At 31.7% G+C, this 15,306-nt stretch overlaps 2 protein-coding genes across 2 annotated transcripts; both read right to left on the bottom strand.

The window, feature by feature from the left end:
- Positions 1-5,469: 5,469 nt before the first annotated feature.
- On the bottom strand, positions 5,470-6,785 carry LOC8266554 (probable ribose-5-phosphate isomerase 2). Its single transcript, XM_002526550.4, has one exon. The coding sequence runs from the start codon at positions 6,511-6,513 to the stop codon at positions 5,719-5,721; it is 795 nt and encodes a 264-aa protein (XP_002526596.1). The 5' UTR covers positions 6,514-6,785; the 3' UTR covers positions 5,470-5,718.
- Positions 6,786-11,889: 5,104 nt separating this feature from the next.
- Positions 11,890-14,019, bottom strand: LOC8266522 (protein PIN-LIKES 2). Its single transcript, XM_002526551.4, has 2 exons — positions 13,784-14,019; positions 11,890-13,450 (listed from the first exon to the last, which is right to left on the bottom strand). The coding sequence occupies exon 2, from the start codon at positions 13,400-13,402 to the stop codon at positions 12,047-12,049; it is 1,356 nt and encodes a 451-aa protein (XP_002526597.1). The 5' UTR covers positions 13,403-13,450; positions 13,784-14,019; the 3' UTR covers positions 11,890-12,046.
- Positions 14,020-15,306: the final 1,287 nt, after the last annotated feature.

The raw sequence follows: 15,306 nt of genomic DNA, 5'->3' as shown, positions 1-15,306 counted from the left end.
AGTTATAAATTTTAAGAAATATTATTGTTTGTGTAAATTCTAGAATTTCTACTGAGTCTGTTAGTTAATTATAAAAATTTAAAAATCGAGAAATACTGGTAAAATAATTAATACATATTAATTAGTTTATTATGTCTAAGATTTACAAATTATATATTAATAAAACTAAAATAAATAATTCCAATATTTACCACGTAATAAATCCACTAGTCTCAATTGGTAAAGGCACTTAATAAAGGGTTTTCCTTGAACATTGAGTTTAAGTACTCTCTTACAAATATTTATTTATTTATATTAAAATGATGTGATGATATTGGGAAGCTATTGCATTATCCGTATTATACATGAATAGTTTACTGAATTACCGGCCATCCAATCGGCTCGACAGATTTTTAGCAGATATATATATATATATATATAGGAAAGGGTTTTAAATGTTGTTCAACTCAAATATAGTGCCGATTTCCGGTTCAAACCGGCGGGACTGCCATTCTTGCATAATAGCACTACTAGTAATGGCCAGAAAGCCACAAGAAGATGCAGAATCTTGAAGTGGGTCGTCTAATTAATGTAATGCAGAAGCAGAAAATGAGCTATCCTCATGGTCTGCTATTATTTTTGCCTGTCAGGTTTGTGTTTTGGAGGGCTTTTGTTTTTCCAGGACCCTTGCTATTTATTAACACATGTTAGAAACAAGTACCCACCAACAGGTTGTTAAAAAGCCACCCTTTTGTCTCTGTACTTCATATCTTAATGGAATGGATACCAAAGGAACCTTGCCACCCACTGCCACTAAATTGCCGGCTGCCCAAGTCAAACTGGTGCTTATTATTGCAATACTTTAGATGTTAGATTGTAGAAAAAGATATTATGCCAATTTTGCAGCCCATTAAATAGATATGTGTGGGTGTAAAAAAACCCTTTTCATTTCCATTATAAAAAGACTTTGAAAAGAGCCCATGATGGAAAAGTCCATCGTTCCATGCCAACAAAGGCTCAGTATCCTTCAGCCATGAACTGGAAAGACCAGTATCAATTCCCTGCTCAGCTACAAATGGGCTAGATAGTCCATATTTCCACATTAATAATTCTTAATTTCTTAGTGATAAAATTACTGACACCTTAAGCAGTTTGATATGAGATAAATAAGAGAAGAAAAGTAGCATTTTATGAGAAGTTGAATAGTTTTTCAGTTTGGTTGGTAGCCGCTGTCAGAACAATCAATAATTCCACTTCGTAAAAACTTTATTTTAATAACAACTCTAGTTTTATTAAAAATAAATACACTAAATTAATTTTTTATTTCTTAATTTTAACTTATGGTAACTGAATTTGGATTTTCTTATAAAGTAATAACAAATTAAATTATTTCTTATATCTCTTAAAAATATCAATTTTTTTAAGCAATTGAAATAAAATATTTTAATATTTTCTTATAAAAGTAAAATAATATTTAATTCCATGTTTAATATATTTACTGACTCATATAAAGAATATATATTATATTAGTAAAGTTTTTATTATACAATTAACATATCTTATTAAAATTATAATATTATATTATACATTATTGAAAATAAAATCTCGATATAATATTTATATTGGTCAAAAAATATATAAGCCATAATAGCTTTAAATGATTTTACTAAATATAATCATCAATCATCTATCAGCTAGCGACCATCAGTGTAGTACTAGCATTTGCTTAGCCAACTCAACTTTCTTTAGTATAAAAATAGTAACTTTAGGAGGTCATATAAATAAAGCTTACTTAGTCAAATAGAACTCTATTGATAATACTCTTACTTAGATGTTTAAAAAGCTAATATTAATTGCCAATCAATATCAATAATTAAATACTAATTATTAAATTATTTGATACATAAAAATTAAATTTTAAATATATAAATAAATTTATTTTTTTAATATAATAAATTATTAAATCTTTATCATGATTTTATTTGAATAAACATTATTCATTAAATTACTTTATTAGCTATTAAATACTTAAAATCATTTATATACTAATCGATTATATATATCATATTTATATTATGGGTATTATAGTTTTATTTATGATATTTCAATAAAATAATAAAATCTTTATTTTTAAAAAATCAAATTGTATATCAAACACTTTTAGTTTTTAATTATAAGAAAGTAATTTATTTAAAATTTAACTTTTCAGGAACTGTACTTCCCAAAAAAAAAAAAAAAAATTGTACAAGGAATAGGCGTTTGCATCAACCTTATGCTTAGCCTCATTGGAGAATTCTTCAAAATGTCATACATACAATGGCTATTCCTTATGGTTCATTCCTGTGTTCCAATCGGTTCTATAATGATTACCTTTGCCTATAATGATATCCACAAACCAAACTACGAGGAGATTTCAAGAAATTGAAACACAATGGTATACCACATTCTTACCCAAAAAACAAAAACAAAAACAGCTGTCAACAGGCATCTAATGATTATCCAATTCCTTGACAGCATCAGTCACCCTACTTCTACCCTCGGATCTTCACCACAAAGCTTCCTTCATCTGTCAAGATATGGATCATAGGCCATGGTTGCACCATCTACAGATTAAACTGTCCTTGAATCTTCCTCCTTATGAACCAAAACTAACTTGTCAGATTATATATGAACTCTCTCTTGTGAAATTACGTAAGAACGAACACAACCAAGGATGCCCAGAACGCTGTTTCCAGATTGAAAGTTCACCAGTATTGATTGCATCAGAAAAAGGAACTCTTTAAATATATGGCAAGTGCTCGACAGTGTACTCGTAAAGCTGCTTCCTGTTTCTTTTTTTTTTTTTTAAGCAAGCTTGCCTTGGTAACCACCGGGCCTTAATGTCAAACACTTAATATCCGGGATTGAGGTTTCGAGTTTGAGATCTCATGTTCAAATGTGATGGTATATTTTTCACTTTATAAAAGGAATTTTTCCATTTCCTCTAACATACTAACATGCTAACCAGACCTGCTTGCCTTGGTGAAAATTATTAGACAAATTCTGTACATTAAGTTGCAAACAAGACCATGCTGCTTTGGCCTAGTTATAGTGCTTACAACAAAAGAACAAGAAGGGTTAACAACCTGAAAGGAAAAGTATCTTCTGTAATCATTTGCAACAAGAAAATATATGGAGTGTAGTGATCGTAATTGAACATTTCCATAATGGCTTTGGGTCTCATGCATATACACGTTTCTAAATCATTTATCTTTTCTTCTGCGTAAATATCAGTATCTCAATAATTATGAAGACAATCACAGCAGCCCCACCACTATGGGAAGAATAACCATAAAAGAGAAAGAAAAAAAAAGAACAAAAAAACGAATAAGCTAACGAGCCAGTTTCCCTCACTAAAGCCTCTTTAGGTTTAGAAATTATATCTGTTTCGCATTATTTTTTTGTCTTTTGGCATCCTGCCATTCTTTCATATCCACGAGAATTAGTCACATGGATAATTGCTTGCTACTGATTGTGCTCCAATGAATTATTTGCATTATTGTCTTGGTGTCTTTTGTAAGGTTTACGAGCCAATGTAGCACATGATACTAATGCTGAAAGTTACCGTACACAGTAATGGCGTTATTAAAGGAATAATCCTTAAAATTAAACTTTCAGCATTCTGGGTTAGAAGACAGAGACTCGATTATTAAGTTATTTATAAAATGAACGATTATAATGATGCTCGAAGTTAAGAAAGACCGAAGTTTGGATATGAATACTCCATTCATGCAACAGATGAACTCGAGCCAAAGGAGTGTAATTTGCTATGAGGATTTAGTTATAATCAAATATAATTGATAGCAGTACAAAATATTTCTGGACAGAATGATTAAGCAGGGCAGCATTATTTAATCAGAAAGCTGTGTTATAATGAGAAACTGTATTCTTTCTCCTAGCAGTTACTGACAAAATGCCATTTCTTGTGTCCATAAATGCCACTGCTTAACTCTCGTTTAACTTCACCAGTCACCACCAACAACTATTCCTCGATTTACCTTTCTCTAGGCCATAATCAATTGTGGCTTTATTGATCGATCAAAATCATGTCCAGACAAAACCATGGCTCCAAATCCTCACTACACATTTTTGGTCCTTACGAGCCAAGCATCATTGCTCTGTGTCTGACACCATTATTTTCTCTCATTGTTTCTTTCAGGACATCTCTAGAAGCTTTAGGACAAGTTGGCAGTCGGCTTCCAAAGCTCACTCTTTACTACTCATGGATCAAAGCATGATCTTGGAGAAAACTCAAGGCCACCAGTGCTGAATCAGCCTTCGTTTTGGGGGTGTTTGGTGATGAATTTGGCGATGTCTTTCATGCTCTTAATTGCACAGGTTTAGGTCGGGATTCCACATTCAAAGGGATTGAAGGGCTAGAGAACCATTCAGTGCTTTGGAATAACACTTCAATAATTCATTATGTTCTTCAATTTATGATTTTATTCCTTTATCAGAAGACAACATCTCTTATCCTTAGTTGCTTCAACCTGACGTACAATTCAGGCCCCAACAATGCCCCCAATAATGTGACTATCATGCTGTATGACCTAAGAGTTTGTATAAATTATAATTTTAAAAAAATGTCACCCATGTCCTGCAAGTATTTTACAGGTTGTCAGAATTCAGATAAATTTAGAAATATGAGATCATCTTTCAAACAAAAGGGATTAGTTATTCTTACCCTTAATCAGGAATGAACAAAAATGGCCGTACAGTTCCCTTTATCAAACTCGTTTTTTTCATGGGCGATCAGTAATTCACGATAACTATAAATGCTAAAAACAAATTGCGGGAAGCCCTGATCGGGTTCCATGGTTTTTATATTACAGCACCTCAAGTGACAAATGCCAAGTTAGTCCATCAAAGAGTTTAGTTCTGCAGCATATTTGTTTTCCAAGAAACAGCTACACACTTGGGAAGTCTCCAAGGCTGTATTTACAACTAAAAATGTTAATCAAACATCCCTCAATATTCTTCCAAAAACATCTGCAATGTTATTCAAGCAACAATCAAGTTAAGATGCTTCATTTAGCACCCAGCTCCCCGTGACATAAGATGGATCAAAGTCATTGATGCAGCAGAAGCAGAGCACAGTCCATCCAATCATTAACATCCTATGCTCAACATAGAATCCAATTCCCCTTCTCCTTAACAATAATAAAAGTTCCCACAATGGCATTTCAAATGCACGAACTCATTGCTGCATAAATTACATGAGAGACATCTTCAACCACATGTGGAATTGGGATTTGGGTTGGCCTACAAAGACATGAAGTTCATATAGCCTCCTTTGGCTTTTCAGTAGAACAATTTAACATGAAACTAACATATAACAGGAGAAAGAACAGAAGTAAGAAATGGAACATTGCACCAAAATTAGAAAAAACAGGAAATTGCAGTCCAGTCAATTCAAATAAGCCAATAAAGAATTAAGTAGATAACATACAATTAAATAAGAAGAGAATTTTAATATTGATTGAAAAGAAGAGTGGAGATGGCAGCTGATACAAGTTAAGCAGATGAATCAGCTGCAAGCATTATCCTAAAACCACCTAACATTCCTAATAACCAATTGATATCAATACTGTTACAATAACTAGTCAAATAAAAAAAATCCCAATTTAATTAGTAAAACCCCAACCCATCAAAACTTGCCTTGTCCTTGCCTTTCTATAATAATGATTAACTATCCCCATCTCAATCAAACTTATTCTTGATAGTGATACCCAGTTCACCAGCAACGATAACAGTAGTAGCCATATCAAGAAACATACCATGTTCAACAACACCAGCTAACCTCAAAATTTTGTCACTGGCAACCTCCAAATCACCAATCTCCTTCTTAAAAAACAAGTCCACAATATAATTCCCATTATCAGTAACAAAAGGCTCTTCTTTACCGCCATTATCAGTCCTCAACTTAGCAACACAACCAGCATAATCAAACAAAGATTGAAGCTTTTCTTGAGTAAACTTCCAACAAAAAGGAACAACTTCGACAGGCATAGCACCACCATTAGCACCAATATGAGGGACTAATTTAGTCTCATCAACAATAACAATAAACTTTTTACAAGCACTTTCAATCATTTTCTCCCTGAGCAAAGACCCACCTCTTCCTTTAACTAAATTAAGGTGCGAATCAACTTCATCAGCACCATCTATCGCAAGATCAACAACCGGGTGAGAATCAAGATCAGATAAAGGAATCCCAAGAGATAAAGCTTGTTTTTGAGTCTTTTTGGAAGTGGGTATTCCTACAATGTTGGTTAACTTGCCCTGGTGCAAGAGATCGGCAATACGGTCAACGGCGTGTTTGGCGGTGGAGCCAGTGCCGAGGCCAAGAACCATGCCGGATTGGACAAATTCTACGGCTTTATAAGCTGCGATTTTTTTGAGCTCGTCTTGAGAGAGAAGTGGTGGCGATAAAGGAGATGATTCCATTGATGCAAGCTTTTCTGATGCAATAAAAGGAGGGCATGGAATTGCCATTTTGCAGGGGTTGGAATTTAATAACAATAGATTTTCTTTTGGATTTTCTTTTGGGGGGGAGGGGAAGGGGATTATGTTACGTGTGTGTGGCGGGAAGAGAAAGAGAAAGAGAAAGAGAAAGAGAGAGAGATAGGGTTTGTGTGTAAGGAGGAGGAACGGGGACAATGGGATTTATAGAGGAGTCCATGGGAGAAGGAAACGGAAAGGGAAACCGTGGGAGGGAAAGGTAAAGATAACGACTCTGTATTTAGCCGCGGTGGGGAAAAGAGATTCCTCCCTCTAGGGCCTGTTTGCCTAGCATCTTTTTCAATTTATTTGTAGTTTTCATTACTAACAACAAATTAAAAGTATTTTCAAAAACTAGATTTAGCTTATGAAAATGGCTGTGCATTTAAATTATTTTAGATAACCAGAAAAATTTTATTTATATATTTAAGACAGAAACATTAAACACAATCTGTTAAATATTAAGGTTGGAAATATATTTTCTAGACAAAGTAATTTTTGAGGTTTAAACATTATTTTTGGAAAGAATAAATATTTTTGAAGTATATATATAATAAATCAAAATAATAATAAGAAATTATATTTTATTTTCCTTTTGGGTGAAAATAATAAGAAATTATGAAGTATTGAATGGAGTGTAAGACTGGTGGGTCCTATTATACGTCTTTGAGAGTTTTGAGGAGAGGCCTGAAGCACGCTTCTCGACATCCATATCTTTATTTGGTAATTTTCCTCCAACCACATTCTCTTCATTTTTTTCAATTAATAAACAAAGGCTTCAGGCTTGACACAGGCCCAAGCGGACTCAGCTAAAATGTCAAACGAAGCCCCCATTGATTTTAAATTTTAGTTATTTTTAATTAATTATTTTTCTCTTTTTTAATATTATTTTTAGAAATATATTAATCCCAAGTATCCAAATTAAAGGGGTTCTTCCCTAATGCATTCTAAGTTTTTTCCTAATTTTCAATTAAATTTTAAGAAAATTATATAATTAATTTGAATAAAATATTTAAGATATTATTTTATTTGTCTTAAAAAGTAGCTAATTTTTTATTTTTTTATCCGTTTTAATTATAATTTTTAATTATTTATTTAGTAAGTAATTATTGAATATAAATTTTATTAATATTATTATATGCAATTATCTTTTTTTATTTTTATTTTAGAATTGTATTTTTTTATAGTAAATTTATTAGAATAATTATTATTAATTAAAGTATGTATATTTCTTAACTCAGATATACTGTTTTTTTTTTTTTTTTAGGATGGAAGGAATACAATTTTAAAGGAAATTTATTTTGTAAACTGGGGCTAAACTCCTGACATTATAATTGGCATTCCTTTTGGAAAACCACATCTTTAGCTCCTGTACATTAATGACTTTATCTATAAACTCCTTGTACTTTTATTGGTTAATATGCACCCTTAAATCTTTTATTTTCGTACACATTTCACTCTTCTTTTAGTACCAAATTAAACACATGTAATACACCCTCGTTAACCAATAAATTTTAGCTATTAAGCCCCTGCACTTTGGTTTGGTGATATTAAGCCCTTTAATTTTTTTTTTTAGTTTCGTTTTGTACATTTTGTCCCTAACATATGAATTTTTATAGCCTCTTTAACCATGTATATTTCTTTTAAGAAAAAAATATAAATTGTCAATTTAGTGAGCATTCATTCATTAAATTCATTTGACAAGGTATAATTGTGATTAAAAATATAAGAGCTAAATATTGCTTCTTCTTTTTTTGTTTCAACTCTAGTTAAAAGATGACAAAATATGTACAAAAATGAAAACAAAGGGGTGCAAATGTCAGCCAAAAATGTTCAAGGGATCAATTAAGAAAAATTAAAGAATAGAGAGATAAAGAAGCACAATTCCCAATCTCTTTTGCAAATTTAATATACCAAGAGAACCTTAGTGATATATTCTCTTGTTTTTTTCCCCTTAGTAAAAAAAGAGAGAATCATTGTAGAAGCCAATGGTTACTTATTCAAATCCCAATTCCTTAGCTCTCTCTCTGTGTGATTTTTTTATATGCCAATGATTGTCTTTCTCTTTTAGTACTCCTTCTCTTTCAATAATAATAATAATAATAATAATAATAATAATAGTGGTGTACTGAGACCATATTTTAGTAAGAAAAAGAAAATCATAAATAAGGTTAAAACTGTATCTGATTATAATTGCAATGCATTAACATTATAAACATGATCAATGCAGAGAGGAAAATTGTCTAAAATTAATTGGTAATGGTCCTCAAATTTTAAGAGAAAGGTCAATTTGTTCATTTTTTATATAAAAAAAATCTTGTTGGTCAAAAATTAAGCATCAAATTCTAATTGAAGGCCATTAGACTCTTTTTTTTTTGTTACCCACAAAAAAGCACAATTTTTTTTGAAAAAAATCATTATTTTATCAATAAATATCCTTAAATGATTAAAGTTCATTTTTTTTTATGAAAAGAAGTAAAATGAAAAAAAAGTAATGAAAAAATTAAATAAATTTTGAATAGTTCAAGTGCGGTACTAATCAATTTGAGTTAAAATAATTCTAGATGAGTTAGAATAAAACTCTAGTCGATGTGGATTATACTTTAAATAAAAAAAATTAAGTAAAATTTTTAAATTTGAAACTTAATCTCACTCACATTAATGTACACTTGATATTATTATTATTAGATTTTGCTGTTTCTGGATATATCAATGAGAAAAATTGTTTATCTAAATTATGAATAAAATTTTTTAAGAAAAAAGAATTATTTTTTACATGTTTGGTTAAAATTATTGTTAATCTATAATTAAAATTATCACAAAGAATGAATATTAAATTTTATTTATAGAAAATATCAACTGTATAAAATTGATTAATTTAATTTAGAAAATATAGAGGGAAATCCATTTTCATTTTGTTTTACCTGAATGCCAAACGGCGTCTAATCGCAAGTAGAATGAGAGCGGCGTTGGGAGTTGAGAAAAATGGAAAAGAAGAGACCAATATCACATCGCAAGATATTAGCAGCAATTGATTAGTTATGATAATATGGTTGCTTTTCTTTTGTCTTTAACGACACGCCCGAATTAAAATACAAAAACCAGAAATTTAAAAGAGAAAAAAGAAGAAGACGCCTTTCCTTCTTTCCTTCCCTCGTTTGAAGGCCATATTAAAAAGACTCATATATCGAACGCGTATCGTGACGAATCCATCTGACACAACTGGGGCACCTTCTTTAGATTATGCAGGATTTTGATAAGCAAATGCCATCCTTATATTTTTGGAGTAATCAATCTATCACAAAAAATTCTTATGTCAAACTACTAATCACTTTATAATTTCAAAGCTATTACTTATGGCCTTGTGTGTTTTTGCCTGCCACAAGTGGAGCTACCTGCTATTTTTTGATTGTGATATGCTAGTGTAGGCATGGCATATCCTCTCTCACTTACAATGGTTCATATTAATTGCTTCTTTTTTTTATAATACCATTTGGTTGAATTTTGGAAGACATGTATATGGTATCAATTTGGCAAAATAGACGAAAAAGATAAATTTAAGAAATAACGAAAAAGAGTATTAATTTAAATTTTTAATCAATTTTAAAATTTGTGCTCTTGCATATGAAAAAATTATAAAAAGGTACAAATAAATTCTTTAATTCTTTTTATTAAAGTGCGATAAAAAATCACTATATTTTAGAGTAGTTTAATTATAATTTTATAATTTAAAAATATAATAATTACATCCTTAAAATCAATTCCATTTATTCCACTGCGACATTCAATTAATTCTAGGTAAAAAAAATCATTTTTATTTTTTTTAATTTACATCCTTTGCACGTGAACAACATATCAACTCTGCTTTTTAATAAATTAAATTATAAAATAATAATTATTCATCATTCTGATATATTATAATTAGATAAACAAGATTAATTTCAAGAATATAATTATTCTATTTTTTAAATTTTAAAATTGAATTTCATCACAGCCAAAAGTTGAAGGATTCATTATTCCATTTGCCTAAATATTATAAGATGATATGCGGCAAAGAAGGTCTTATTGTAAAGCTTTGACAAGACTGAACCAGTTGGACCTTGGAATTTAGAAGATCTTTCAAATCCTTAAGAGTAATGGTCATGAATTGCAGAATCCCAATTTGTTTAAAGGGAATTACCATTTCAGCAACCTCATATTAGACCAAGAGACCAGCCTGAATGTAACTTGGAACGATATATCTAATGGCCACGATTTAAACATGCTTTTGTGCCTTTGAAATTAGGACTTTTGTCCGGGGAAAAATTTAACATTTTGGGCATTCCTGACCCCCCGCCACCACCTTGAATCTTGACCATCCTTTTCCTTGCCTTCTCTTACCTAAATTACCAACAAATTTGAAACTTATCTGGATTTGGATTTGAGCACTAACCCAGAAGGTTCCGCAAGGATAAGATACTTGCTCCCATTTTGATCATACAAAACATGATTTCCTTCACCATATATATTATCATCATTTTGTGTACAATTCTGTGCAAGTGTGATAATACACATCGTACTAATCTGGCCTAAAGCGCATTAAATAGGAGAGTCGGTCAGAATATAATCTATATAGTTGATCGACGCGGATCTTTAATTAAGTTGAATCAAATATAAAATTTGTGTATTAGGCTAAGCCCTAATAAATTTGAATGTCGGATTCCCTAAAAATGGGCGAAAGGATATTAAAAATTTGGAAAATTCAATCGAGTAAGTTGAGTTGAGTTAGAAGTTAGGTATGAGGCTAAACTCTAATGGACTTGGCTGTCAGTTTTAAAGATTTTGAAAAGGGGAGAATAAAAAAATGGAAGGAATTGCGATTCTGAGCTAAAGCTACTGCAAGCAGGGATCATTTTCCAACTCGATTACATGGGTTCAATAAAATTATATATGAGGCCTACAAAATTTGGGCTGGTCCCGTCTGTTTCTCTTTTCATCCAAAGAAAGAAGAATCATCCTGCATTTGCCCCACAGAAAAGTAAAAAGGGCAGAATCATTGCGAGTTAGAAAATTTTCCGGCCTTTCAAATGCATCTCTATTAAAAAGAATCCCATGGATCCTGAACCTCTCTGTTTTGCTCCATGAATGATGATTCTGGTCTGCTTGAATACAATAATTGTTAAAATTGATAAAGATGCGGGAGCACTTGTGCTAGAGCTCTGGCTGAAAGCTCAAGTTATTTTCAGCTTCATTCGTATGATTGCCATTCAGTTATGATGCCAAATCCAATTGCCAAATTGCAGATAAGTGAGCTACTTACAGTTGCCAAATTATTTTTAAATGGTGTTCATCACATTTGGGGGATTGCTAAGAATTTACAGAAGAAGAGTCTAATCACTGTACAAAATCAACTGGCAGAAACGAAGCACCATTCAGTACAACCTATCAGTATCCAATAGAGCATATAGAGCAAATAAATAAATCCATTATACTTTAAGGCAAATATACTCTGAACAGGGAACATCAGCAATCCGATGGCAGGAGAACCTCAAATGTAAGAAAGTAATCTGAAGTAGATCACAATATACAAGGAAAGGGAGAAGAGAGCAAAGACATGTTGCCAGAAGAGAAGAGCAGAAGCTTCCTTCACTGCATAACCCCTCAAGCTGGCGATTGCCCCCAGTAAAATGGCACTTGGTGTTGTGTATTGTAACAAGAGGACGAATCTGTACATTGCGTCACCAATTACAAGAAAATTCAGCTTATCAGCCACAGCCACAACACCGATTCCCAGCAGAGGAAGCACCAAAAGCCTTGCAACACTTATGCCAATCGTGGTTCGAAGACCAAGTGTAGACTCTTTTGGGCCCTCAGCAAGCATACCTCCAAGCATAAGCATCACAGAGGGCACCATGGCACCAGCTAAAATCTCTAAACTATCTGTTATAAAAGACAATGGGGCATCATATCCAAAGACGAAAGCTTTTAGCTGAGGCACCATACCGATAACGATAGCTAATAGAGAAGCAATTGTTGGAGGTTGAAGTATGTGCTGTATGGGAGTTTGTTCAGCAACAATTCTGATTCTCCTCACAACTCTCGGCTCAGCCAAACACCTAATGGACCTAGGACTGGTTGCAGAACTCTCTGCAGTGAGATCAAGATCTGGGAAATTGGTCTGTGAGCGAGATGATATGCTATTAAAAATCCTAGCGATGAAAGGAGTCTTGGCATGTTCAGTTTCTTTATCCTCAATACCTGGCCATTCAGCTTCTACCAGAAGAGGTCTACTAACATCACTACTTGGCTGTTGTTCCTCAATTTCAAACCCTTCCTCAACGATCTCGTAAAACTGCAATGGTGGCTCCATCATATGATACACAAGGGTGTAAACCAGAATTACAGCAACCCATTGAGCAAAAGAGACATACGCTACACCCCTCGAGTGGCAATGAGGTCCAAATGGGCTGTCCTTAGTATGACAGACAGATCCAAGAATTGCTAGAGGAAGATTTCCAGTATTCCCAAAGGCAGTCATGATAATAGTGAATCTGTTAAACTCCGGTGGTGGACGACATATAGCCACAACAATCAACCCAAGAAAGAAACCAATGATTGTACTGAGAAGCACATTAACAGGGATAAACCACCAGAGCTTAATGTTCTCAAATGTAATACTTTCACCAAGCTCAGTGAAGATTAGGCAGGGCAAAAATAAAGCAAATACTAGCTTGCTTAGAAGTCTGAACGTTGCTTTGGGGGTGATTTGTGTTTTTGGGTGTCCAAGAACCAATCCTATCACTGTAAGGGAGAGAAGTTTCATTAAAGGAACTATAGCAGTGGCCAAATTTTCACCACTAGACTTTAGATTGTTTCCAGGTAAAGCAGACAGAAAACCAGACATCTTCCCTTTAAATGATTAAAGATGAAGAGCAATTTTTCCTTTGGTTTCCTGCAATAAACAAATCAACAAATACAAAAATAGAATTAACCAACACGGGCATATTCAATCGCCAGAACCCAACATGGGTATCAAAGATTAAAGCTAACCACTGTGAAAAAGCCATAAAGCGAAATGAATTTCATAGACAGATCAACAAAAGCAGCATTATCTTCACATATTAACGAGAGATGGACAAGAAACCCACAAAAATACAAGGAGAGATTCAGATATTATTTCTACCAATAACCCAAATCAATAAAGACGCAAAGTGGGTTTCAAGAATTGAATTATGTTAACCACAATCAAATAAAAAATAAAATCAAGAAAAGAAGGAGAGCTTACAGATCAGAGAAGTCTAGAAAAAGAGAGAAGATGCAGCCAAGATTCACGCAGAAGGTTTATCTTTTCACCTGAGAAGAAAAGGAATCTCATGATCTCATCAACAAACTAAAGAAAAGAAAATGGCAAATTCAGTCTCTGTGATTAATAATAATAATAGTATTAGCAAAGGAGTTTGTTTTTATCTATTGCTTGCCACAAAGTTTAGAACTTTTATTTTGTCTTTCTTCTATTCTTCCTTTGGATTTTATTTTACTTCCACAGTACAAAATATTTTATGAACCACAGTAATAACTATTTTCAATTTGAAAAACAAAACCATTTTCAAATCTTGTTTTCCATTAAAATATTTTCTCTTTTATCTTAAACATATATCTTTTTGGTAAAAAATACATCTAAGAATAAATATTCAAAAACATATTCATAAACAACCTAATTGAAATTATGATGTAAAACATATATGGTATGAGGAAGGGTGTGGGATTTATCTCCAGCTGATTTTGTAATTTAAAGTTGCTCAATGATTAATAATAATTTTAACTTTTTTCTATATAATAAAAAGGATTTGAAATTCTGGGGTCCAAAAATATTAATCCCATTATTCTGCATTATTCATATTCCAATACTGTAGCATGTTTGGACATATCCATAAAATTCAAAGTTTTCTGTTTATTATGCAAGATATTTTTTGAAAAAGATAAATTATTATATATTATATTTAAAATTATTAATTGAGTAATCAATAATTATAAATTCACCAAACTTGTTATTATTTAAAAGCAACAAAGTATGAGCTATAGAGTAATATTAATAAATATATGATCTTGCAAATTTCTTTTCTTAAAAATATGATCCTTACAAATATTTTTGTTATTCTAGTACCATTTTTCCATTTATGAAAGAAAGAGAAAAAAACTAGAATTCAAAAATCTATATTTACTTTGAATAAATTAATTGTTTTGATAATTTCCTATAGAAAAAAGAAATTGGACTATTTTGAAATTAAGGACATAAAACCTCAGAAATATTCTGCCACAAAGATTTTGGTAAATGGTCCATTTGTATTGCAAGTAGGAAAATGACATTTGCCAGTTTAAGAATGAGGAGGGCATTGATACCAAATGCACATGCACATGTAAGAAATGCATATTCAATGTTATTTTATTTTATTTTTGTCTCATGTTCTTAAAGAACTTTGGCATGCTCTAATCAGGGTTCAAGTAGACTGAATTTGTAAGCCAAGTCCTCCAAATTGAAAATTATGGCTAAATTACTCAATATATTTGACAATTTAGGCAATTTACCCCTTACTCTAGCCTTAACAATGCGTGTGTAAGACACACGCTTATTAATAATAATAAAAATTAAATAAATATTTTTAAAATAATAAAAATATTAAAATAAAAAATAAAATTAATTATTTTTCTATTTCTTTTTTACTCTCTACTATCTCTTCTTCTTCAAAATTCAACAAAACTTAAACTCCAAATTCAATAAACAACACAACATGCATCAAGAAGAATGTG

The sequence above is a fragment of the Ricinus communis genome, chromosome 4, assembly GCF_019578655.1.
Source record: "Ricinus communis isolate WT05 ecotype wild-type chromosome 4, ASM1957865v1, whole genome shotgun sequence".
Taxonomy (NCBI): domain Eukaryota; kingdom Viridiplantae; phylum Streptophyta; class Magnoliopsida; order Malpighiales; family Euphorbiaceae; genus Ricinus; species Ricinus communis.
This window is presented reverse-complemented; position numbering and strand designations above follow the sequence as displayed.

Bases quoted from the DNA above. Each gene is read 5' to 3' on its own strand.
- LOC8266522 (XM_002526551.4), bottom strand. From the start codon at position 13,402: ATGTCTGGTTTTCTGTCTGCTTTACCTGGAAACAATCTAAAGTCTAGT.
- LOC8266554 (XM_002526550.4), bottom strand. From the start codon at position 6,513: ATGGCAATTCCATGCCCTCCTTTTATTGCATCAGAAAAGCTTGCATCA.